Raw genomic sequence first — 26,332 nt, forward strand, 5'->3', positions numbered from 1 at the left:
CGGTAACCGACGAAGGCTCAACAATCATTCCAGGAGAAAGCTGAAGGTATGTGCCATAAGCATATATAATTTTATTATTCTAGGACTAACAACTGATTTTTGGCAAATATTTTTTGAGAGTCTGTCGGAGCCCAAATAACCCCGCGGGACACGTAAGTCATTGGTAAACAAGCCCGCGGTGTAGGGGTTAAGTACTGCACATGAACTGCATGTTTGTGGGCATTAGAATTTAAAGTCTCATTACTGTCACTTGCCATATGCTTATTCAAGTTTACATAGGACAGAAACGTTAAAATCTTCTTACAGTACAGTATATGGAAGGGTAACTGATACACCAGACAGCACTCATAAATAATGATGACAGATAAAAGATGTATAATTCACTCAGTGATGTAAACAGAATAATATAATGCAGGAAAAATATGAAGTACAAATGACTGCTGAACTACCAATGAGACTGAGCAAGTGCTGTCAGCGGTCAATGAATGTAAGTTTCAAAGGTCCTTTGGGTGAGAAGACAAATTTGAATGTTCGTTCAAGCTCTCCATGCTTCCAGTCAAGGTTGAAGCGGTGAAGGGTCTGTAAGAAAAGTAACAAGTAGATCACACACAAACAACAGAAAATGTATACTTGAGCCCAAGTGTTAAGGGTATTGAGGCTTTAACTATCAGCCTTTGTTGATGTAGAGGTGTATAGTATGTAGGAAGACTACTGAGCCTTGGGAGCAGGCTGTGAAGCCTACGACCAGTGTCGGACACGTAAAAAAATATATATATATATATATACAGTATATAGAATGCTTCAGTTCTTCAATTTGATGAAATTTTTTATTCTTTCCTCTTACTGGCAGATGATACCATTCAGCTTAACAGCTTAAGACGTATTTCTAGTCGAGAAGGAAGTAATGAAAGTTATATTTAACTCCTCCATCTGATGGCTCCTAAGCTGAATAAAACTGCCTGTAAGTAGCAAGAATAAACTGGAAAAATATGCCATCAGATTGAAGGGTTACTTTAGCTCATTCAGCAATGAAAGGATGAAGTAGGGAAGCTCATAACTGTTTTCATAATGTGCACAGTATACCATTCGATATACCCAGAATCATGCATTGAGCTGTACTTCATGAAGAGTGGGAGAAAAAAAATCACACATATTGTTTTACAAATAACGTAACTCTGAATACTGTTAGACTGTATTCTGTACTTGTGACTGATGTGTCTATCTTTTCTCAGCAGCAAACTCCATTACAGTAATTACTGTGCTCAAGGGTAAAGGAAATATGACTTTTTACCATATGCAGGGTATATGTTGCTCTGAGTACCTGCGTACTTCAAATGGGGTACTCTCACCACTCACAAACCATTAGCACCTAGAATCACAGGAGCTTACCCTGGCAATTAAAATGAAAATTTCTTGTTCAGCTATGCGCCTCCCCACACAGGCCCTGATGCCATGTGAAAAGGGGTGAGAGGCATGGGGGTGAATCGGACCAAGGGGGCGATGTCGCAACCAACGCTCAGGTAGAAACTCAAGAGGTCGGGAGAACTGTTCCTCATCCCAAGCAGATAAAGCACTCATTGAGAGCACTAACCACTGTTGGGAAAAAAAAAAAAGAAAGAAAAAGAAAAAAAAAGAAGACAGGTAGTATATTTTTTTATTTTCAGGTCCTCCCCACTTAATTTTCAATTAGATAATATGGTTCAAGGTCCTCCCCACTTAGTTCTTAAGCAGACAGTGTGGTTCAGACAATAAAAGATGATTTGTTTCATTTCATTTATAAAGGCTTCAAAATGCTTGCATGTGTCAGCCTTGATCACCTAATGGTGGCTCTCCAAGCTGCTTGATCTCTAGCAGCCTCCCTATTCGGTCCCTTATCCCTGAGATTACACTCAGTGGCCTTGTCCCAGGTCTTTTTCAGTCTACCTTTTACAACCATACTTCTAATGTTAACACTTCTCACTTTCTGCACCCAACTGTCAACTCCCACCCTCTCGACTTGCCCAAACCATATCAGTCAACCTTTCCTTATCACAACACCATTACACTCCAGTCCCATCCTACCTTTGAACTCTTTCATCGTAAACCTAGCCCACCCAGGCCTCACACTCAAAGATGCACTGCACATCCACCTCATTATTATCATTTCTATACTGTCAAAGAGTGCTAAGAGTGGCAGTGAAGTCTGTACAATGGTAGGATGATGTGGAGAAAGTTAAGAAACATGAAAGGGCAAGCACAGCAAGGAAAAAGGTGATCTGATGGGGATATATTTATGTCTTTAATCACTCCCATGCTGCTGTGGTTTTACATTACACACAAAGAACACCCTTGTCCTATATATTAGCTGGAAGTAGGAAATACTGGTTTTTAGTACTGAGTCTACAGCTATTCCATACACACCAAAGCCCCACAACTCATTGGTTCAGTTATATGCAACTTAAGTTGTTCTGCAACCAATGTAAGATATCACAATGAAAAAACTCATGACATTAAGCACTGGGTGCTAACATTAGGTTAATGTATTCATGTTTAACTCAACACTTTAAACCTTCATTTTCCTCTTTGTGAGATACGAATATGTACGTAGCTAGCTAACTGTAACTGTATAAACTGTATCAAGTCCAAGTGGCATGTTTATAATCCCTCTCAGACAATAGATATGATAACAAGATATAACAATAACCTCCATTTATCAACCCCAAGGGCAAATGAAGAACATGGAATGTGAAGGTTCAAAAAGAGAATGTCAAAAAATATAGCTAATGGACAAATGAGGACATGAAAACCGACCATGAGGAGCAAACTGAAGAATGAGAATAAGAAAAATGACAATGAGGTAGAAAGGTGCAGTGGAGACTGTAGTACTTGGGGGAAAGCCTGGACTGGAAAGAGAAGACAGAGGCAAGTGGCAAGTGAGAGGCTTGGAGAGATTATTGCTATAGTTACCCTACAGGAACGTTGGGACTGGACACTGGGTGACAAATAGATGATGATACACTTTACTAAAGCCATCTAATGCTCGTTATGTATCAGTTTTCTACTTTCTCAGAGACTAAAAGTTCTAGCATATGCTGTACTATCATAAAAATAAGAACGATATTTCCCATATACAGTAATCACAGCTGTTCAGTAAGTTATTAAATTTTATTATACAGTGAAACATACATTAAACAGGATACTAATATTTAAAAAAGAATATCACCCTATACCCCTGCACAATTACTATACATTCACTATATACAGGTACTTCCTTTTGGTACTTCATAACAGTAAAATCAGTTTCATTCATAAAATTGTTAATATTTCAACTGAACTACTCACTCCTTTCTTCAGTGTGTAGCCTTTGAAGTGCAAGTCCTCCTGCAAGCTTCTCACTGGGCCCAGCATGGGTGGCATCAGCCTGTGGCAAAGCAGGAATTTTTTGTACAGTAAGGATATTGTATACTGGGGGAGGTAGTGGTTGAATCAGTAGAGAAGTGGCCTACAGTCTTAATGGACCCAGGTTCCAATCCTGACTGGGGCAGGGAACAGTTTAAGGATTTGAATTTCATAAAGCAGACTTTACTGATATGCTAGAAAACCCACCAACAAGTCGTAAGTATACCCGTAATAGTACCAGTATATTGTACCCCAGTCCTGTATGAGACAGACCTAGCATGTATTCAATATGGACGGTGGGTGTTAGTGCCAATGTTGTGACACATGGAGGTGTGTGGGAGGACTACTGGACCTTGGAAATAGTCTTTGAAACCTTTGCCCACAGTCAGGGGTGGGTGGGAACTAATACAGTATTTGGATACATTTACAGGAAGCTACTGAATGTGGTGAATGTTTTTGGCATATCAGATAGAGCCAGGATTCCTTGGGCTTGAATGATGAGTGAATGAAAGTGTGGACTGGACAAACTTGGGCTGTCTGGACGTGCTACTACTCACCCTGCCCTAAGGTGGGAAAGCAGGTCTGGATGATAATGTTGAATTAATTAAGTCCATTAACCAGACTGAAATGATGTCTGATTTAATCTGATTACATTATATTTTTCAAATGTATGACAGAGTGTGGAAAGTACAGTACATCCCACCTACTACATGCCTATATGGGCGGCAAAGGACGTCGCATACTAGGAATTCGAGTACTGTGAATACATAAACTTAAGGGAAAAATTACATATGGGCGGCACCCCCATTTATGGGCAACCCTTGAGATGCCTTTCAAACCTAAGTATTGTACTATACAGGGATACTATCTAAGACATATTACCCAAGATAAAGTAAACCTACAAGATCATGGCTTTACTAGGTAAATCATTGGTGGTAAGTGGTGGCAACCATCATCCACTCACTTGATGTAGTGCTGCCTACTTCTTCCTTTGCCATTATCATTCTTTTTCTGTGCCTGCCTTCCTTTCTTCCTATATCACCTATCTTTCCTGTCACTTCCTAATGCTCTTCTTTCCTTTACAGGTGGCTTTACATTAAGTGACAAGCCAAATGGTTTCCTGTAAGCCAAGAAACCATTTACAACACTGGGTGGTAACCTTATAACCAACCCATATGTGCTCCCTACGTGTCAACAAGTGGGTTGGTGGAGGGTTAGTGTCCCTCCCCGTAAAACCAATAACTCAGAGTCAAATGGCCACCCCTTACTGGATTATGGCATCTGGCGATAGATAGATAGACCTTTACCTGTTATTGTTTCTTTGGGGGGCAATGTTGTGTACTCAGGTTAACCCCAGATTTGTGCCACTCTTCGCTGCCCGTCTTGCTTACAAGGAGTTCAATTCACGTACTATAAAAAAAAAAAAAAAATAAAATAAAAAAAAAAGTCCTTCCATACAAGGGTGATCATGTACTCGGAACTCACGTACTGTGGGGATGTACTGTATGTGAGAATGGCATTTATGGGACTTACAGATCTGGAAAAATCATATGACAAGGTGAACAGGGAAGGATTATGAAAGGTTTTACTGCTATATGATGTACATGGAAAGCTAGCTGGTTCTGGGAACAGATGTGTAATTAGTCTGGCAACTGATGTCCGGATAAAGAGATATTTATTACTGTTGGAATGGTGGCTCAGTTATTACCATACCTGTGTGATCCCTTAAAACTCTCCTTAAGTAAGTGAGCTGGGCTGATTGTTGTGGCGTGACGGTGCTAGGCCAATATCTGGCACCTTTTGATTAGCAAATGATTTTCAGTATTACAGCTAAACATTATCTTTTATGATATTAATATAATTTTGATACCATGATCATTCACTTGTTAATTTAAAAAGGATCCAACATGCTTGGACATGTCAGCCTTGGTCACTTAATGGTGGCTCACCACACTGCTCAATCTCTAGCAACCTCTCTGTTCAGTCCCTTATCCCTGAGATCATACTCTATGACCTAATCCCAGGTCTTCTTAGGTCTCTCTCTCTCTCTCTCTCTCTCACAACTCTGTCCTCAACGTTCACACCTCTTACCTCCTGCACCCAGTTGTCATCCTCCATTCTCTCCACATGCACAAGGCATCTCAATTTATCCCTTCTCATCACATTACTAATACATTCAAGCACCATCCTCCCTCTCGGTTCTTCATTCACAGTTTTGACCCCTCCTAAGCCAGCTATTCAAGGACACACTACACATTCATTTAATCATTATCATCTCTGCAAATTTGAATAAAAAAATATCCTCATCCTTTAGTGGCCAGGTTTCACTACCATACAGCACTACAATGCTAACACACAGATCACATAAATAACTTATTAGGGACTGTCTAGTGTCATATGGAGATATAAAATACAGTACTGTAGTACAAAAAAAGTATTATGAAGCCTCCTATGCCACCTAGAGTACAATTCCTAGTTATTTTGGCGCCTACAGTATCGGCCTCCTTAACCTCTTGGATCTGGATGATGTACATTCATTTATTCTTGCTGCCACCAAAACATTTTATTGAAATTGGGAAAGGCTTCTCATATTGAAGGGGTTGACTCAGGCTATATCTAACCCCTCCAGTTCGAAAACTCTCTCCTAAGCTGCATAAAATCGTCAGGAGATGGCAAATACCCATATTTGAAAAAAAAGGTATCCTCCGGCTTACTCTGTTAAAAGATGTCCTGGTTACTGTATGTGATTTGAGCTGAACACTGAGTTCTGGGGCCAGAATTAGATGTAAACAAATTTCTGTCATAGCTGTGATTTGTTTTCCCAGGAAGGACAAGGAAAGGAGAGTGCAGAAAATCCTCTCTCACTCCCCTCTCCTCTCCTGTCTTCTTTCCTTTTCTCCTGTCTTCCCAGTCTCTTGTTCTTGCTGTAAACTGAAATCCAAATTATAACAGGGAGTTGACTGTAAATCTGTTTGTGAATATGGGGAACTGCAAGGCTTGGTGAATGAGTTTGGGAGTGTGTATGAAATGGAATTAAAAGGTGAATGTAGGGAAGAGTAAAGTTATGGTCTTCAAGAGAAATGAAGTCACTGAATGTACAGTGAGGCTGGATGAGGAGGAAATGGAAAATGTGAGTGCACTTAAGTACTTAGGTTGTGTAAGAGTACAAATGGGAGTCTGGAGGATGAAGTGCTTGAGAGGGTGCAAAAAGGAAGAAAGGTTGCTGGTTCTTTGAAAGCAGTGATAAGAAACAGGGAAGTGAGCATGGAAGTAAAAATGTCACTGCATGATAGTATTGTGATACCAACTCTAATGTACTGTATGGAAGTGAAGCTTGGACCTTGTTGGAAAGACACGAGTCAAGAATTTGAGCAGTGGAAATGAGTTATCTGAAAGGAGCATGTGGAGTTATATGGAGAGACAGACTGACAAATGAGGAAGTGAAGAAGCATTGTGGTGCAGATATGGATGAGATAGAAAGTGTTAAGAGAAATACACTGAGGTGGTTTGGCCACGTAGAGAGGATGGAGAGCGAAAGACTTATGACGAGAGGGTATGTGAATGAGATGGACAGGGGGAGAGGGAGGGGGAGGCCAAGGATGAGATGGAGAGATGGAATGGAGAGGTATATGAGAGAGGGGAGGCTGTGAGCTGGGAGGAGGGCAGTGAAATGGCAGGGGACAGGGTGACATGGAGGTGATCTGTTTGTGGCCATCCCTTACAGGATTAAGGCATTTGGCAATAGATTGGTAGAATCTGGGCCCTTGCTATTACCTGTTTGCCTCCTTAAAAACTGCCCTGGTGTATGTCAACCGTGCCAGCTGTTGTGGGGTGATGGGTGCTTTGCCATCACTGAGCACCTGGTCAACCTCCTCCTGTAGCTTCTTTTGTACTGCTGGGTTTTTGGCCAGCAGGTACAGCAACACTCCAGCATTGTCTGATGTCTGCAAGGAATACTAATGTCAGTATACACATGATCAATCATCATCATCATCATCATCTTGACCTCATTTTCTTACCTAAGGATGGGGTGAGGAACAAACAGTACAGATATTTACATGCAGATGCACATCAGCATCCCAAGCTCATTTTTCCAGTTAAGGACAGAGTGAGGAATGTAATATACTGTACCATCATCAAGCTCTGTTTTCTACATGATAAAGCTACCCATGGGTCAGTTTTGGGTGTCCAAAGAAAATTACTGTACCTGGAATGGCCTTCTGTGGGTCGGTTTTTAGCAGCCACAGACAGCTGACCCAGGCTTAGCTTTATACATGGAAATGCCACATGTGGGTCAGCCATGGAGAACAGACCCAGAATCAGTGTTCAACATGGAAAGACCAGCTGTGGGTCAATTTTCCAAAGCTATAGCTATACTGTACTTCCTCTGATGCAGACCCATTTTTACACAGAATCTGCTTATACTGAAACTATTAATGGTCTCAAGATCCAGCATAGTGCTTCAAACTACTCTACTGTTATGATACCTGTACTGTGACATCTCAGCTGCCATTTTTTATACTGTCAAGAATTTGAGGGGTATTCTCCATAGTCTGAGGATTCTTTGAAGAATTTTAGGGGTCTGAGGCTTGAACCAGGACCCTATAGTGTGTTGGGGTCAAGGGGGAATTTAGTCAGTATGTTGAACTCTATTATGGTGAGTTATTTGCCACTCTTTTATTCCTTTAAGTCTCTTAATATGACCATCTTATGTCTGCTTTAGCTCTCTTGAGTAGGCTATGCTCTTAGGAAGCATATATGTAGTGTAGCTGGGGTCACAGAGATTTTATTCTGCAAGCTGAAGTCTATCATTGTGAGATTATTTTTTCCCACCTTTTATAATACTTAAAACTTTGTTAATGTAACTGTCTCACGTGTGCTTTATCTCTATAAAACAGGCAGTGTCCTTAGGAATGATATGTGCAAACTAGTTAGGGTCACAGAGGGTTTTTAGTAGGCAAGTTTGGGTTTTGCCAGAGACTTAGTTGAAACATTAGCTTATTATTATGGGTTAAAGGTTCTGTTACTTGAGTTACTTGAGAGGAGCATGTGGAGTGACGTGGAGGGACAGGTTGACGAATGAAGAAGTGAAGGAACGTTGTGGGGTAGATGTGGATGTGGTTGAAAAGGAATTAGGAGAAATACACTGAGGTGGTTTGGACATGTGGAGAGAATGGAGAATGAAAGACTGACTAAGAGGGTGTATGTAGGTGAGGTGGAGGGAGGGAGAGGGAGGGGTAGACCGAGGATGAGGTGGAGGGATGGAGTTGAGAGGTATATGAGGGAGGGGGGGGTGAGTTGGGGGGAGGGTAGTCAATTGGTGGGTGACAGAGTTACTTGGAGGCGTTTTGTCTGCGGCCACCCTTTGCGGGATTAGGGCGTCGGGCTATAGATAGATAGATAGATAGAAAGGTTCTGTTTCTGCAGATTCTGTGTGCATTGTCCACCAAGTTAACACTTTAGCTGCATAAAATAAGAGGATGCACAATGGTACAGTATATTATCCACCATGAATGTAAGACTACTGACTGGCAAATGTAAGTACAGTAAGTCCTTGTCATGTCACCTTCTTTGATGTTTGTTTTTGCCCCAATTATTTCCTCAATAAACAGCAAAAAAGCTGTCAGTTAAAAGTTCCATTGTTATCTACAAAGCTGATCTGCCACTTATTTCAATGTAAAAACCCATTTGTGTCCAGAATGTTGTGATATTTTGGAATATTCCAGACTTACTTCAAGGACTTAATGTTATTGTCATCATCATCATCCAGATCTTTTTTTTTTTCCACCCTAGTATAGGGTGGTGAAGCAGGGGTCAGATATCAAGATAAAACTTGAAAGAATGGGGACTAAGTTATGGCTGTCCAACTGAATGAGCCACACTCCTATTCAATTCCCATTCAACTTGGAAAAAGTGAGACAACAGAAAAAAAAAGAAAAAAGAATCTTACAGTTTCAGTTCCCCCAGGTATAAGATCCATCATTAGTGTAGTGATGTCTGTGCGAGTGAGGCCAGGTTCCATCAGCAGATGCTCCAACATGTTCATCCGCTGGCTCAGTGGTTCTTTTCTCAGCTTTCTATCTTGCATTTCATGCTCTACCTTCTGGGCTACTTCATGACACACCCTGTCAGTATCAATAATTAGACATCATCATCATTATCATCATCATTCTAACCTTATTTTCCCACTTAAGAATATGGCAAAGAAAAAAAAAGAAAGCAGATCCGTGGTCGCTCAAGAGCACGCATTAACCTTTTAACACAGGATATGATATCACCAACTTCTTCACACTGAAAGGTTTTTGGTAACCAAAGTAAACTTGCCTGGTTGTAGAAGAAATGCAATACTGTCATAGCACTGAAAAGGTTAATGGACACTGATCCTAACTCTTTCAGTCTGACAGGGTGCTTCGAAACTTAAAAATCATCCTGCAATACCTACAATAAAGCAATGATGCCATCCTCATACTCCTGAGTTTAATGTTGGGATTAAGTAACAGAGGCGTGTACACCAATATAGAACTCCTTCTAAACATGCTGATATATATGGTACAAAGTAGGGTTACTGTCAGAAATAAGCAAAATAAAAACACTTAATACCCAAAGAAACACCTGAGTACTGTACATTCAGAGAAAATAACCATCTTTCTGGTTCTGTCTGAAGAAAAGTTACAACTGGCAAAATACAATGAAAACACAGTCTCTAGTAGTGCATGTTTCAGAAGGTTCAGTTGTTCTGTTACGTATTCATCAGACTTTGGGAAGATACTTGTGTCTCTGTTTGCACGTACAAGTTGCTCTTCCATGTGCACACAGTTCACCAGGTATATGTGGGACTGAGGAGGGGAATATACATATATTTTTTTAAAATAAGCTCAGACAGAAATACAAGTTCTCTCTACCATCCATCCATCCATCATCCAATCCTATGTTGCCCCATGAGGAGCGTAGGAGCCTGGGGCTATGCAAGTTGGTCCTTTAAGATGAGAGTGACCAGCCTCACTCATCCCTGAGTGGCATTATGTGAGCAATAAACCCCAACCACTCCTTGGATATACCATTAACATAATTTTCTCAAAAGAAGTTATAGAGACCAACACAAGATTATGAAAATATAAATTTTGAAATAGGATAAATAATATCGGTGCGTGGACAAGGTGTGTGAATAAGAGAGCTTCAGATGCAGCATACTGAACTGGAATACACATGTATTCTTTTATATTGCTGGAATACATATTCATTGTCATTATTACTGCCATACAGTACTAACTCGACTCCCTAAGTTCCCGAGATATTGGCATGCATAAGTTTATGTTTTTTACTGGTTTTGGCACATATTACTGAAGCAAAGAAACAATAAAAAAGCCATTCTTCGCTCCTTTCTGTGCCATAAGGGGCATGAGGCTGCTGGCCACATCTCTCCATGAATACACTGCAAGTTTCCAACCTCCACTCCTGTTCATTAGCTGCCTTTTACAACACACTGAATATGTGGATTGCATTCTTCTTTCTCTATCCCAGCATTTCCAAGAAAGTATCTGACAACATAATTCACCTGATATAGTGCTGCCTACTTCTTCCTTCACCTTTATCACTCTTTTTCTGTGTCTGTCCCCTTTCTTCCTATTTTTCTTCCAGTCACTTTTTATTACTCCTTTCATTTTCAGGTGGCTTTATACTAAGTGACAAGTTTAATGGCTTCCTATAAACCAGGAAACCATTTACAATGGTGGGTAGTAACCACATAAGCAACCCACACGTGTTCCTTACATGTCAACAAGTAGGCTGGCAGATGGATAATCTCTCCCCCTGTAAAACCACAAACTTAGAGACAAACGGCCACCCTTTATGGGATTATGGCAGCTGACAATAGACAGACAGACAGATGAGTGATGGCAACCTGTACATTCTGTTGCATGTATAAAATTTCATTTCAAGGCCTTCCTACATAGCATCCTCTCATAAACCACTGATTCATTTGTCTTCTATATGTATTTCAGTGCCGGTGCAGAAGTATTATCAGAAACTTTGCTGTAGATTAAAACTTAAAATTAGCAGTTGCTCAAAGCATTCTCTCACAAATGCTCTGTACTGAGCATGACCTGGAACACAAGACTTGTTGGTTAGTAGCACAGTTAACAGGCACAGACACATGTTATAAAGAATGGAATGAAACATACAGTATGAACTGTTACAAAGAAGGAATCTGGAGAAGCTTGCAGCACTGTAAACCAAGCCTAGTATGCTGTACAGGTACTTATTTCTCATTAAAATATATGAATCATATATGCGGTATACAATATTATATACAGGGGATAAATTACTCCTGGAACTGTGTTTCAGACACAGTGTATATTTATCCCTTAAGCACACTGATAATGTACTGCATTACAGTACTTGTACAATCCCTCCTGCATCAGATAAACCATGCAGTATATTCTATGAAGCCCATTTCTTTATAGACAACAGTAAATGGTAATCAAGAGGTTTGTGTATAAATCCATTTACAGTATCTTCCCTGACTCATTATTAGCAAATTTTTAGCACTGGTGTTCACTACAGATGTACAGTATTATAATTCAGTATGGATTATGTGAAGGTTACAATGCAGTAATGTATAAGTATGCAGCTATTTTTTTTTTTTTTTCATGGAACACTTGTCGAGTTCCTACAGCTACACGTACACAGTCCAACACAGAGAAAGCCCCAAACCCTGATTAGTATCCAGCGGGTATAACAAGTGACTGTGCAGTGGTCTCATCCCATGCACAAGGGAAATAATGCATCTTACTCAATTAATTTATCCATGGACCTCTGAAGTTGCTTATATATCTTTGTGGGATATAATTTCCACAGCTTTGAACCTGTTTCACATTCTTTGACAGCATTCATAAAATCTCTGGCTGCCCTTATGAGTAAGTCTGGCTTGGAGCCTTGGGTCACATTTGGATCAAAGCAGCCCACTCGCTGGTTCAGAGCTATGAGACATACATCTGGAAAGCAAATATTAATTAAGCCATTTATTCATACTGGTACATAAATGATGACAAGAACAACTAGCTTATTGTTATTTATTCATTTATTTGTACAGCTTGCACTGTTGGGTATACAAGTACAGACCTATTTACTTCAATGCCCTTTTCAATCCTCCTTGTTAATATTCAGTAAAAAGGTACAATCGCACTTTTCTTCTACACCACTGGTGCAGCTTCACCCACTCAGGGCTTCTGGCACATTACCAACAGTTATTTCATTCCTCTACTTTCACTACCTTCCACTACATACCCAGTCACAACATGGCTTTAGGCCACTACACTCCACAAACACCCTTCTTACAGACCTTACACAGAGAGTTTTCTATCTATCTATTGCCAGACGCCTCAATCCCGTTTGGGGTGGCCAAAAACAAATCGCCTCCAAGTCACCCTGTCCCCTGCCATTTCACTGCCCTGCTCCCAACTCACACCCCCCTCTCTCATATACCTCTCCACCCCATCCCTCCATCTCATCCTCGGCCTCCTCAATCCCGTTTGGGGTGGCCACAAACAAATCGCCTCCAAGTCACCCTGTCCCCTGCCATTTCACTGCCCTGCTCCCAACTCACACCCCCCTCTCTCATATACCTCTCCACCCCATCCCTCCATCTCATCCTCGGCCTCCCCCTCCCTCTTCCCCCCTCCACCTCACTCACATACACTCTCTTCATCAGTCTTTCACCCTCCATCCTCTCCACATGGCCAAACCACCTCAGTGTGTTCCTCATAACGCTTCCTATCACATCCACATCAACACCACAACGCTCCTTTATATCCTCATTCGTCAGCCTGTCTCTCCACGTGACTCCACAGGCTTCTCTTAAATAACTCATTTCCACTGCTCTCACTCTTGACCTGTGTCCTTTCAATAATGTCCAAGCTTCACTTCCGTACGTTAGAGTTGGTATCACAATACTGTCATGTAGTAACTTTTTCACTTCCATGCTCACTTCCCTGTTTCTTATCACTGCTTTCAAAGAACCAGCAACCTTTCTTCCCTGCTGTACCCTTTCAAGCACTTTACCCTCCAAACCTCCATCCTTACTCATCACACTACCCAAGTACTTAAACGTATTCACATTTTCCAATTCCTCACCATCCAACCTCGCTGTACATTCACTAACTTCACCTCTCTCAAAAACCATCACTTTACTCTTCCCTACATTCACCTTTAGATTCCGTTTCTTACACACTCTCTCAAACTCATCCACCAAGCCTTGCAGCTCCCCTTCGTCTTCACTCAACAACACAGTATCATCTGCAAACAACAGTACAGGGAGTTTCCAAACACTATCCTCTCTCACCAGGGCCACTCCAACATCCAATACCCTACCTTGTACCTCTTTTATTACCCCATCCATGTACAGATTGAACAACCATGGGGACATGACACATCCCTGTTTCAAACCAACTTTCAAAGAGAAAAATTCACTTAGTTCACCATCCACACGCACTGCAGCCTCCGCACCATCGTACATACTCTTCACAGCATTCAACAACTTCCCATCTACTCCATATATTCTTAACACTTTCCACAATCCTTGTCTATCCACCCTGTCATATGCTTTCTCCAAATCCATGAAAGCCGCATACAACTTCTTTCCCTTCTCTAGAAACTTTCGATGGCATGAATTCAGCCAGGGCACCACACAGAACACTCTTAATCACACTGGACATTAGCAAAGCTTTTGATGCTATCCCCCACCACAACCTCACAAACAAAATACTCAACACAAACATGCACAATAACACAAAAAGATGGCAGGCAAACTACTTAGCAGGCAGATGTGCACACGTAACATTTGCCGGTCAGTCTTCTAACATCAGAAACTTCATAAAGGCGTCCCCCAAGGATCTGTTTTGTCCCCTACATTCTTTAATCTATACATGCACGATGTACCCACACACCACAGATACACATAGCTTCCTATGTAGATGATATAACACTTACATGTATGCACCAAAATGCAAACACAGCTGCACACATCATTCAACCTTACCTCAACACACTACATGAATGGTTCACCACAAACAGGCTCAAAATAGCCCCAGCCAAATCTACAGTGACTCTTCTCACAAACTGGACAGCAGAACACAGTCACATCCCACACCTCACCATAAACAACACTCCCCCCCCCAAAAAAAAAAATCCTTGGTGTAACATACAATACATCAATGTCATTTAAACAACACTCCCCTACCCCCCAAAAAAAAATCCTTGGTGTAACATACAATACATCAATGTCATTTAAACAACACATCTATCTATCTATCTATCTACAGCCCGACGCCCTAATCCCGCAAAGGGTGGCCGCAGACAAAACGCCTCCAAGTCACTCTGTCAACAACACATCACAAACATTAAAAATAAAATAACACCAACACTCAATGCTTTGAGGTCACTTGCCCATACAACATTCGGACACAACAAAGAAACCACCACCACAGTATACAAACAATACATACGTTCAGTGAAGAATTATGCAAGCCCTGCCTGGGCTTCTAACCTCACCAAAACACAGTACAACACTACAGACCATAGAGAACATGGCCCTAAAAATAATCACAGGCTGCACAGCTACTACACCCACAGACCACCTACATCAAGAAACCAAAGTCCTCAATGTCAAGGATCACCTAGACATGAGAGGCATCCAGTTTCTTGCTGCAGCCTCCACAAACCCACAACATCCACTACAGTACATGGCAGCACCTCCACCCACAACAAGGAACATTAAAACAACACCCAGCACACGATACCATACACAAATACTGTCATCTCTTCCCCCTTGCCCACCTCAGACCAGCTTCCAGAGGCATATCCACACTCAGATCACTCGTCGCTCCATTCAGTCACTTAAAGACAACACACAGCTGCATGCACGGCCTCCTGACATCCACCCTTCTGAATCCTATCTTCCTCGTGAGGACAGGGTCCACCTGGCCAGGCTGAGATGTGGGCACCATCCAGCCCTCTTAAGCTACCAGAAGAGGCTGGATGACTCCGTCACTGATGCCTGTCCAGGATGCAACACAGCACCCCATACTATCAAGCACATGATGGAAGACTGCATTGCACACAATCACTTACGCCAACAACACAACATACACTCTTTGAGAGCTCTGTGGGAAAGCCCGGTCTCGGCCATGCCCTTCCTAAGGGACTCAGGGCTGTTCGGCCAGACTGCCTAGGGAACAACTACTACTGCTACATACCTTATCAACACCTGCTGCTTTCCTAGTCTTCAGCCTTTTCAAAGCATATTTAACTTCTGCTACTAGCACTGTCACATTCCGAGGCACAACATTCCATCTTTGTACACTACAGTGAGCCCCTATGTTTTGCATCCAATTGGTACTATGAGGTTGGCACGAAACCTGAATTTCGCAAACCAGAAAATGTTAAGTCAGTGGTAAAAAATCTAATTAGCCTTTTTTCTTACTTTTTATCTATCTATCTATCTATCTATTGCCAGACACCTCAATCCCATACGGGGTGGTCACAGACAAATCGCCTCCACGTCGCCCTGTCCCCTGCCATTTCACTGCCCTGCTCCCAACTCACACCCCCCTCCCTCATACACCTCTCCACTCCATCCCTCCATCTCATAAAACAAGGATACCAGAATAACTGACTACCATATGAATATGATAAAAATGTTAAGAAATATTAAATAAACTGATCACCAGCCTGAAAAATCTTCGTCTTATCCTCTACCGTATACTTTTTCTTCTTCACACCGACTCGATACTCACAACACTCTTTTCCCTTCATGTCTTCACCCTCTGAACTTCGAACTTCCAGGTATTACACTATCACCAATATTACCTGGTTCTCCAATGAATGACGAGGAGGCCATAATATAGTACAGGTAGAGCACATGAGAACAATAGCTGAACGAAGGGAAAGGCAATAAAAGTGACCGCAGCTGCGATCACTACCTAAGCATCACACACACAGTCTCAAAGCTGGCAGGAACTGTGAAAACAACATGGCGGACAACAGCTGACGATCACCTTGCCCACTGGTGCCCCATATATTGATGTGAAAGGTGAGTTTAGTTCTTGGAAATTTTGGGCTTTTCTGCAAAAGGTAAATCTGCAAACCCAAATCAAACAAAACACAGGGGCTCACTGAACACAATCCAATCATATGTAACTCCATGTTCCTTTCATCTTTGCATCAGCTGAGGGGCCAGACAGATAAAATGGATTTGAGAGATTAATACATGTTTCATAAACCTTGGTAATTTACTTATCCTATGAGGTTCTTCTGTAGATTTTATGATACAGTACTTTATATCCAAATAAATATGACAATAGCATATACTGTATCTGAAATACTGCATTATATTAGCTAAGTACAGTAATACTGTATATGGATATGAGCTTGGTAATGGCAATATATTACAGTACTTACTTTCTAATGACCATTTTTCTAACTCTTCTTTGAAGTCTACAGTAATTTGCCCATTGCTGTCCCTTAAAGTTGCTATTCTGAAAACAAATATAGAAAATCAGTGTAGTGTACATAAAAAAGAATAATCAGTATCATCCTCGCCTTTTTCCCACTTAACGATGGAGTGAGATAGGATCTTGAGACAGGGAAAGAGAAAATACAAAACTGGAAGAACTATATACAGCATGACCGGTGAAATATGCACCACATATCTTAATCAACTACATTCTGTAATGAGATGAAGTCTTCACTTCTACTGCTGCTTTTTTTTTTTTTTTTTTTTTTTTTTTTTTTTTTTAATGCGAGGAAGAAGGAACCAAAGGCCATGAGCCCGCAGTAACAGTTCCCTCCAAGAGAAAAACAAAATACAATAGAGAGCCAAATTCAAGATCCGATCATTTTGAGATGCCTGGACACACTGCGTTTGAAAGACTGGAGATCATAGGAAGCAGGAAATACAGACAGAGGGAGACAGTTCCAGAGCTGACCTGTTGCATAAATGAAAGACTGGGAGTAACGGTTAACTCTTGCATTAGAGAGTTGGACAGAAAAGGGATGAGAGTTTGCTGCCAGATGAGTGCTACGCGCCCGTCGTAGAGGTGGAGGAATGCAAGCAGACAGTTCAGAGGAGCAGTGACCATTAAAGTAGCGATAGAAAAGAGAAAAAGATGCAACAGTGCGGCGAAGAGACAGAGGTTAGAGGAAGTCAGTAAGAGAAGGAGAGTTAATGAGACGAAAAGCCTTTGACTCCACCCTATTGAGAAGAGCTGTATGTAGGGAGCCTCCCCACACATGAAAGTTGTACTCCATACAGGGGCAGATAAAACCCCTGTATAGAGTCAACAATTGTGCAGGGGTAAAGAAAGAGCGCAGTCGGCTTAGCACACCCAATCTCTTGGGAACAGATTTTACAAGAGATGTAATATGCTCTTTCCAAGATAAGTCCCGAGTAAATGAAACCCCAAGCATGTTCAAGGATGATGCAGGATTAAGCTGAATATTATTAAACATTAGTGGGTATACCTGTGGAAGATTTTGTCGGGTTGATAGGTGTAAGAACTGAGTCTTAGATGCATTAAAGACAACCATATTATTTTTACCCCAGTCAGAGATACGAGTCAAGTCAGACATTAGGTGTGCCATAGCCTCATCCCTTGTTTGTTGAAGTAACTGTTGAGATGGGCGTTGCGGGAACCGAATGGAAAGGTGAAGGGTGGAGTCATCAGCGTATGAGTGGATAGGGTTAGATGTACAGCTTAGAAGATCATTGATGAATAAAAGGAAGAGAGTTGGTGATAGGACAGAGCCCTGAGGAACACCACTGTTGATAGATCTAGGAGAAGAACGATGGCCATCTACAACAGCGGCTATAGAATGACCAGAAAGGAAGCTAGCGATGAAGGCACAGATAGAAGGATAGAAACCGTAGGAGGGCAGTTTGGAAATTAAAGATTTTATGCCAGACTCGATCGAAAGCCTTTGAGATGTCAAGCGCAATGGCAAAGCTTTCGCCAAAGTCCCGAAAGGAGGATGACCAGGAGTCTGAAAGGTAGGTGAGAAGATCGCCAGTGGAGCGTCCCTGACGGAACCCATACTGACGATCGGAAAGAAGGTTGTGATAGGAAAGATGCTTTAAAATTTTTCTATTAAGAATTGACTCGAAAACTTTTGAAATACAGGACGTTAAAGCAATTGGACGATAGTTGGAGGGTTGGGAGTGGTCACCCTTCTTTGGGACCGGCTGAATGAGAGCAAACTTCCAGCAAGAAGGAAAGGTACAAGTTGACAGACAAAGGCGAAAGAGTTTGCCTAGGCAGGGTGTAAGCACAGAAGCACAGTTCTTGAGAACAACAGGAGGGACCCCATCAGGCCCATATGCCTTGTTAGTACTGAGGCCAGTGATGGCAGAAAATACATCAACTGAAGAAATTTTAATGTCAGCCATGAGGAAGTCAGAGGGGGGAAGTGATGGAGGAACAGCACCGGAATCGTCTAAGGTGGAATTGGAGGAGAAAGTCTGTGCGAAGAGATCTGCTTTATCAGTAGAAGAAATAGCTACAGAACCATCAGAGTAGAAAAGAAGAGGGAAGGATGATGAGGTAAAGTTGTTAGAAAGATTTTTGGCAAGGTGCCAGAAGGAGCGGGAAGAATTCGAGTTGGAGAGTTGAGAGCATTTAGTATGGATGAAATTATTTTTAGTAGAGCGAAGAACAGACTTAGCACGATTCCGGGCAGAAACGTAAGGATGATGTGATTCAGGGGTGGGTTGGCTCCGGTACCTTTTGTTGGCCTTCTCCTTGTTGCGGACAGCATTAGAACAAGTGTGATTAAACCAAGGCTTTCTTGCGTTAGTCAAAGGATATGAGAAAGGAATGTATGCTTCCATGCCCAAGAGAATAACCTCCGTAATGCGCAAGGCACACTCAGATGGCTCACGGCCATGGAAGCAATAATCATTCCAGGGAAAATCAAAGAAGTACTGCCCAAGGGCCTCCCAGTCCGCGGCTCCAAAATGCCACAGACGACGTTTCCCTGGAGGGTCCACAGGCCGTACCGGAGTGATAGGACAGGTTAAGGTAATAAGGTTGTGATCGGAGGAGCCCAATGGAGAGAAAAGATTAAAAGAGTAAGCTTGGCTCAGATAATAAGTAAAAAAAAACAGATAGAGACCAAATAGCCATCCAGCACTAATATCCTTGGAAGTCACACTCTCAGCATATCTAGACCTTTGGTACTTTGAGACTGTTTGCATATAAACTCAATTTATCAAGCTTTGCTATAGATGCTGTATTCACTTAATCCCTTAGTATGACATGCAATTCCAAAATGTTCTAAATAAAAAATCTACGCCAAATTCAAAGGCTGTTTTCTCTACAGTATCTATATATTTATAGCCAGATGCCTTAACTGCAAGAAAATGGTGACTCCACACAAATCATCTCCATGTCACACTGTCCTTCACCATCAGGCTGTCCTCTCTCATATATATCTCTGCCTCATCCGTCCATCTCATCCTTGATCTCCCTTTCCCCTGAACCTCATTTACATATTATTCTCGTCTAGCATTCTCTCATTCTCCATCCTCTTCACACGGCCAAATCATTTCAGAATGTTTCTCTTAATGCTTTCAATCATCTCCTCACCAACAACTCAATGCTCTTTGCCTCCTCATCTGACTGACTATCCACGTAACCCCATATTTTCCTCTCAAATAACTCATTTCTGCTACTCTCGCTTTCGATTCATGTCCTTCCATATGGGTCCAAGCTTAACTTCCATGTCTTAGAGTATAGTGATAATAATACTGTATTTGTCATGCTGTGCTGTTTTATATTTTATGCTCATTTCCTTATTCCTCATCACTGCTTTCAGTGAACCAGTAACTTTTCTTCCCTGCTTCACCCTTTCATGCACTTCATCCTCTAAACTTCTGTCTTTACTTGTCACACTACCAGAATGGTTAAGGGCATGCATACTTTTCTGAATATCCATCCATTTAAACCCTGATTCGAATGCTGGAAAACAAAAAAAATAATTATACATCTATTGATCCATGTTATTTTGTAATGACTGTATTCCATCCATCCATCCATCATCCAATCCTATGTTGCCCCATGAGGAGCATAGGAGCTTGGGGAAAGGCAAGTTGGTCATGACATATAAGATGAGAGTGACCAGCCTCACTCATCCCTGAGTGGCATTATGTGAGCAATAACCCCAGTCACCTCTTGGATATGAACCTTCACCGGCTCAATCTGATTGGAGTGCCCCAATTACCCACTAAACCACCAGGCGCCAAAATTTGGTTATATGGTTACCACCTAGCATAATAAATGGTTTCCTGGTGTACAGGAAACCATTTGGCTTGTCACTCAGTGTAGAGTCACCCACAGGGAGAGGGAAGAGGAAAGACTGAAGGAAAGAAAGACAGAAAAGGAAGTGTAAAGTCACCCATAGGCAGAAGGACAAGGAAAGAATGAAGGAAAGAAATAAGAGGATGGAAGGAAAGAAGGATGGAGGAGAGGAAAGGGCAGACACCCAAGAGCAGCAATACATCGAGTGAGTGGAAGGTGAGCGCCCCCACCTACCACATAATAAACCTGATGTAACAATACTATAGCAGAAAGAGAGGTAGATAACGAATGGGGTGGAGGAAGAGGACTGCTGTCTATATGTATGAAGATGGTTTGAGGGTGAACAAAAGAATACAATGATGTGACGTACCGTACTGAAAAAGTTAGGTGGATGTCTGACTGTCACAGACATTCTGGATTAAAAGCTTACAGTACAGTACAGACCTCCACCAGTTATGCAAGGGTTCCATTCCTGAGAGCTTAGTGAAGTCATAATTTGCATGTCAGATTTTACCATTCAGCATAAATGTATGATCAGTGAACACACCTCATGCATACACTTTAATAATAAAAAATAAACTGCAGTACAACAATGAGAAAATGAAAAGAATCATATTCATGATACTGAAAACTTATCCTTAAGGACGGATTTCCAAACGTTTTGATTTGCATAATCCAGGAAGCATCTGTAGTTACTTCTTCACAGTGTTACAACTTACTGCCTTATAAGAATAGGGGCCTGAGGCTAGGCATTTCAGTAAAAATATCTGCCTAAGGCAAGAATGGCCAATGACCAGTTGCTCTTCCCTTTTGAGTTGTTTTTGTTGATCAGCCCTAGTCTGCCTGGCCAAGCTGACCCATCAACCACCCCTCCAGGGCTGTCCCATGCAGTTTATATGAGTAATACACCCTGACTAACCTCCGAATTTAAACCCTTTATGGGGTACTCTGGTTTATAAAAGAAAGCTGTACTGTACTCTGATGAACCAATATTGCCATTTAAAAATATCCTACCTGTCCAGGAAGTCCAGCGCCACTCGATCCATATCCTCTAGATAATAACGGAGATACTTCTGCTTCATGAGAGGGACCTGTACTCTGCTTCTAACTCTCCACCACTCTCCTCCATTCCTGGAATTGTTATTGCCCAGAAGTAACTCATCTACCTTCAAAACTGTCTTTAACCTATGCACTTTATTCTTGACTGATGCCATATGTTGTATTCAGCGTCATGAGACCTATTGGACTGAAAGCGTTGGGAAGTGTCTATTATCCACTTTAGTACAGATTCCTCTGATATGGCTACTGGTATCTCTTTGGTGGAGTCTGAGGCAATGTATCACTAAGATAGATGGATCATCATCATTATCCACTTTAGTACAGATTCTTCTGATATGGCTATCTCTTTGGTGGAGTCTGAGGCAAAGTATCACTAAGATAGATAGATCATCATCATCATCATCACCATCATTATATCTTTTTTTTTCCCACCTGCAAATGGAATGAGGCAGGGCAACAATAGCTAAGAAAGGAGGAAATACAATAGAGGGAGAATTAAACAATGGCATGCCCCATGAAATGGGCCATATGTATATTCACTCACCATTCAAGTCCCTGGCTCCAGTCAACAGGTGTACACTTTTTCCACACAGCTTCAAATTTACCTATCCGACAGAGTCAATCTGATGACTGTCAAGTTAAAAAGGGGTGCCAGACCCTGGTCATACAATCCTCTGTAGAAAATTCATCCAGCCAGCGTGGCTCCTTGTCAGTTCTCTAGCCTTGTCATCTTTCATATCTTCCTTCTCATACTCACTGCTATATTGACAGACAGACAGGTAGACTGATAGACAGGTTGAGATTTACTGAACTTATTTCAGACAACTTCTGCCCCTAGATATTTTTAGAGACAGATTCAAAAATACATCATGTACAATACCTGTTACTTACTCAGCAGTTATACCTCCTTTCTTGTTGTAATAAGGGTTACTATATCTAGCTTGTTTTATTGAAGCAAGGGGAGGTCGTACAGGATCCTGCATTGTTCGTTGAAGCAATTCTTGGCAGTCTGCTGGCTTTATCAACAGAATCATTGGTGGCTGAGCTGGGTATTTTACTTTGACAATGGGGCCATACTTCCTGAAGAGCTTCATAAAGTAAAGATGGCTCTGCTCCTGGTCAAAGTCTAAATGAGATTCATTAATTAGTGCAAGGTCTGAAGACTCAAACAACAAATGTGAGTCTATGTAGTGAAAATACTGTACACAGACTACTAAAAATAGACAGCATATAAGGTAACCAAGAAAATCCATGCTCTTTGTGACTGGTGCATGACAAGTTTTAACCTACAGGTAGAAAAAAATTCTTATAAGAATGTAATGCATATTGAAATTTCATTCCACAGCTACAAAATAAGCTTAATTTTCAAAGTCAAAGTAACTACTCTTACAAGAAGCTGGGCAAACAAATACTGATAGCTGAAGTGAATTAGATATCTGACCACATATATGGTGAACCAGTTACCATGAAAGATTCTACAATACAGTACAGTACTGTATATGGATATGTGGGAGATATACACAGGAATAGGGTGTGTAAAAATGGAAAACTTTGCAGAACCTAGCCCCAAATTTCAGCCATAAACACTTCTAACCTTTATCAGTGAGCATGTCAGGGAGGGTGCCAACTAAGGGGTAGCATGAAGGGCCTGGGATGGCATTGTGAACTGCTGGCTGCGAAGCAGTTACAGTGCTGCCCTGACACTGTGACACTCGAACCACACCATACACAGTCAGAAGCCGGCCCCGCTGCATGCTGAAGGAAGCAATAATAATAATAATAATAATGATCAGCGAAGTTAAGCAACGTCGGGTCTGGTTAGTACTTGGATGGGTGACCGCCTGGGAACACCAGATGCTGTTGGCATAACGTTCTCCCTACGTGTCAAGTGGGGTTGGTGGAGGATTAGTGCCCCTCCCTGTAAAACAATTAACTCTAAGCCTTGACCACCATGTTTGGGATACATGGTGTCTGGCAATGACTGAATGAATGAATAATAATTTGTGGAAGGTAGGAGCACTCACCATCCACGCACTCGATGTAGTGCTGTTCTCGGGTGTCTGCCCTTTCCTCTCCTCCATCCTTCTTTCCTTCCATTCTCTTCTGTCTTTCTTTCCTCGTCCTTCTGCTTATGGGTAACTTTACACTCCCTCTTCTGTCTTTCAAGCCTTCATTCTTTCCTCTTCCTTCTGCCTGTGGGTGACTCTACACGTGACAAGCCAAATGGTTTCCTGTACACCAGGAAACCATTAACTATGCTGGGTGGCAACCATATGACCAAATTTTGGCACCTGGTGGTTTAGTGGGTAATTATTGCACTCCAATCGGATTAAGCCAGTAAGGGTTTATATCCAAGGAGTGGTTGGGGTTGATTTCTCATGTAATGCCACTCAGGGATGAGTGAGGCTGGTCACTCTCATCTTAAATGTCAGTACAAAGGAAAAGGGGAAAAAGAAGTGTGTGGTAATCATAGGGGCATTTGTCTTCTTAGTATAATAGGAAAAGTGTATGGTAGGATACTTATTGACAGAGTTAGAGAAAGAACAGAGGAATTAGTTGGAGAAGAACAGGGAGGCTTTAGGAAGGGAAAAGGTTGTGTAGATCAGATATTCATTCTCAGATCTTTAGTGGAAAAGTTTCTAGAGAAGGGAAAGAAGTTGTATGCAGCTTTCATGGATTTGGAGAAAGCATATGACAGGGTGGATAGACTAGGATTGTGGAAAGTGTTAAGAATATATGGAGTAGATGGGAAGTTGTTGAATGCTGTGAAGAGTATGTACGATGGTGCGAAGGCTGCAGTGCGTGTGGATGGTGAACTAAGTGAATTTTTCTCTTTGAAAGTTGGGTTGAAACAGGGATGTGTCATGTCTCCATGGTTGTTCAATCTGTACATGGATGGGGTAATAAAAGAGGTACAAGGTAGGGTAGTGGATGTTGGAGTGGCCCTGGTGAGAGAGGATAGTGTTTGGAAACTCCCTGTGCTGTTGTTTGCAGATGATACTGTGTTGTTGAGTGAAGACGAAGGGGAGCTGCAAGGCTTGGTGGATGAGTTTGGGAGAGTGTGTAAGAAACGGAATCTAAAGGTGAATGTAGGGAAGAGTAAAGTGATGGTCTTTGAGAGAGGTGAAGTCAGTGAATGTACAGCGAGGTTGGATGGTGAGGAATTGGAAAATGTGAGTACGTTTAAGTACTTGGGTAGTGTGATGAGTAAGGATGGAGGTTTGGAGGGTGAAGTGCTTGAAAGGGTACAGCAGGGAAGAAAGGTTGCTGGTTCTTTGAAAGCAGTGATAAGAAACAGGGAAGTGAGCATGGAAGTGAAAAAGTTACTACATGACAGTATTGTGATACCAACTCTAACGTACGGAAGTGAAGCTTGGACGTTGTTGGAAGGACACAAGTCAAGAGTGAGAGCAGTGGAAATGAGTTATTTAAGAGGAGCCTGTGGAGTCACATGGAGAGACAGGCTGACGAATGAGGATATAAAGGAGCGTTGTGGTGTTGATGTGGATGTGATAGGAAGCGTTATGAGGAACATACTGAGGTGGTTTGGCCATGTGGAGAGAATGGAGGGTGAAAGACTGACGAAGAGAGTGTATGTGAGTGAGGTGGAGGGGGAAAGAGGGAGGGGGAGGCCGAGGATGAGATGGAGGGATGGGGTGGAGAGGTATATGAGAGAGGGGGGTGTGAGTTGGGAGCAGGGAAGTGAAATGGTGGGGGACAGGGCGACTTGGAGGCGATTTGTTTGTGGCCACCCCAAACGGGACTGAGGCGTCTGGCAATAGATAGATAGATAGACCAACTGCCTTGCCCCGGGCTCCTATGCTCCTCATGGGGCAATGTAGGATTGGATGATGGATGGGTAATAATAATAATAATGAACATATTTTTCTCACAACCTCCTTCCTAAGTTACTGCACATCATAATATTTGATGTTGTTCAAAGTAAAAATATTGTTCATGATTAAAAAAACACTGACTTAGGATTTAAGCATCAAGGAAGCAATCCTAAGGCAGTCCTCATTCATGTCTGATTATGAACCTGTCAAAAACAGAAGGGTACCCAGTTTATTTTTGTTACATTAATTTATTTTTGCATGTCATTTCTAAACTCTGTGCTGATATTAAAGAGCCATAATACACGAGAATAACATGAACAAACTAAATAGCTGGTGGTAGGTGGAGGTAACCATCATCCACTCACTTGATGTAGTGCTGCCTACTTCTTCCTTTGCATTTATCGTCCTTTTTTCTGTGTCTGGCCTCTGTCTATTTCTCTCATCTTCCCTGTCACTTTTTATTAAGTTTTATTCCTTTTCAGGTGGCCTAACATTGAGTGACTAGCTTAATGGTTTCCTGTAAGCCAGGAAACCATTTATATCACTGGGTGGTAACCATACTGCCAGTATAACCAACCCATACGTGTTCCCTACGTATTAACAAGTGGGTTGGTGGAGGGTTTACTGCCCCTCCCAGTAAAACAACTCACAGTCAAATGGCCGCTCCTTGTGGGATTATAGCATCTGGCTATAGTTTGACAGAAAATAAAT

The 26,332-nt window shown here is 41.8% G+C and overlaps 1 protein-coding gene across 2 annotated transcripts in view; it reads right to left on the reverse strand.

Moving 5' to 3' along the window:
• Positions 1 to 244: 244 nt before the first annotated feature.
• LOC145404590 (cytochrome P450 302a1, mitochondrial-like) overlaps positions 245 to 26,332 on the reverse strand; it is a 30,780-nt gene continuing 4,692 nt past the window's right edge. For both annotated transcript variants that reach the window (XM_080276107.1, XM_080276108.1), the window contains exons 2-11: positions 23,380 to 23,540; positions 22,677 to 22,911; positions 21,741 to 21,857; positions 16,834 to 16,910; positions 12,170 to 12,371; positions 9,329 to 9,503; positions 7,153 to 7,322; positions 3,322 to 3,400; positions 1,390 to 1,593; positions 245 to 579 (exon numbers count right to left, since the gene is read on the reverse strand). In XM_080276107.1, the coding sequence (XP_080132233.1) occupies positions 472 to 579; positions 1,390 to 1,593; positions 3,322 to 3,400; positions 7,153 to 7,322; positions 9,329 to 9,503; positions 12,170 to 12,371; positions 16,834 to 16,910; positions 21,741 to 21,857; positions 22,677 to 22,911; positions 23,380 to 23,539 (1,527 nt within the window). In that variant the 5' untranslated portion in view covers position 23,540 and the 3' untranslated portion in view covers positions 245 to 471. The remainder of the gene's footprint in view (positions 580 to 1,389; positions 1,594 to 3,321; positions 3,401 to 7,152; positions 7,323 to 9,328; positions 9,504 to 12,169; positions 12,372 to 16,833; positions 16,911 to 21,740; positions 21,858 to 22,676; positions 22,912 to 23,379; positions 23,541 to 26,332) is intronic.

The sequence above is a fragment of the Coenobita brevimanus genome, chromosome 64, assembly GCF_032717465.1.
Source record: "Coenobita brevimanus isolate Jiangsu-jjx chromosome 64, ASM3271746v2, whole genome shotgun sequence".
NCBI classification, from domain to species: domain Eukaryota; kingdom Metazoa; phylum Arthropoda; class Malacostraca; order Decapoda; family Coenobitidae; genus Coenobita; species Coenobita brevimanus.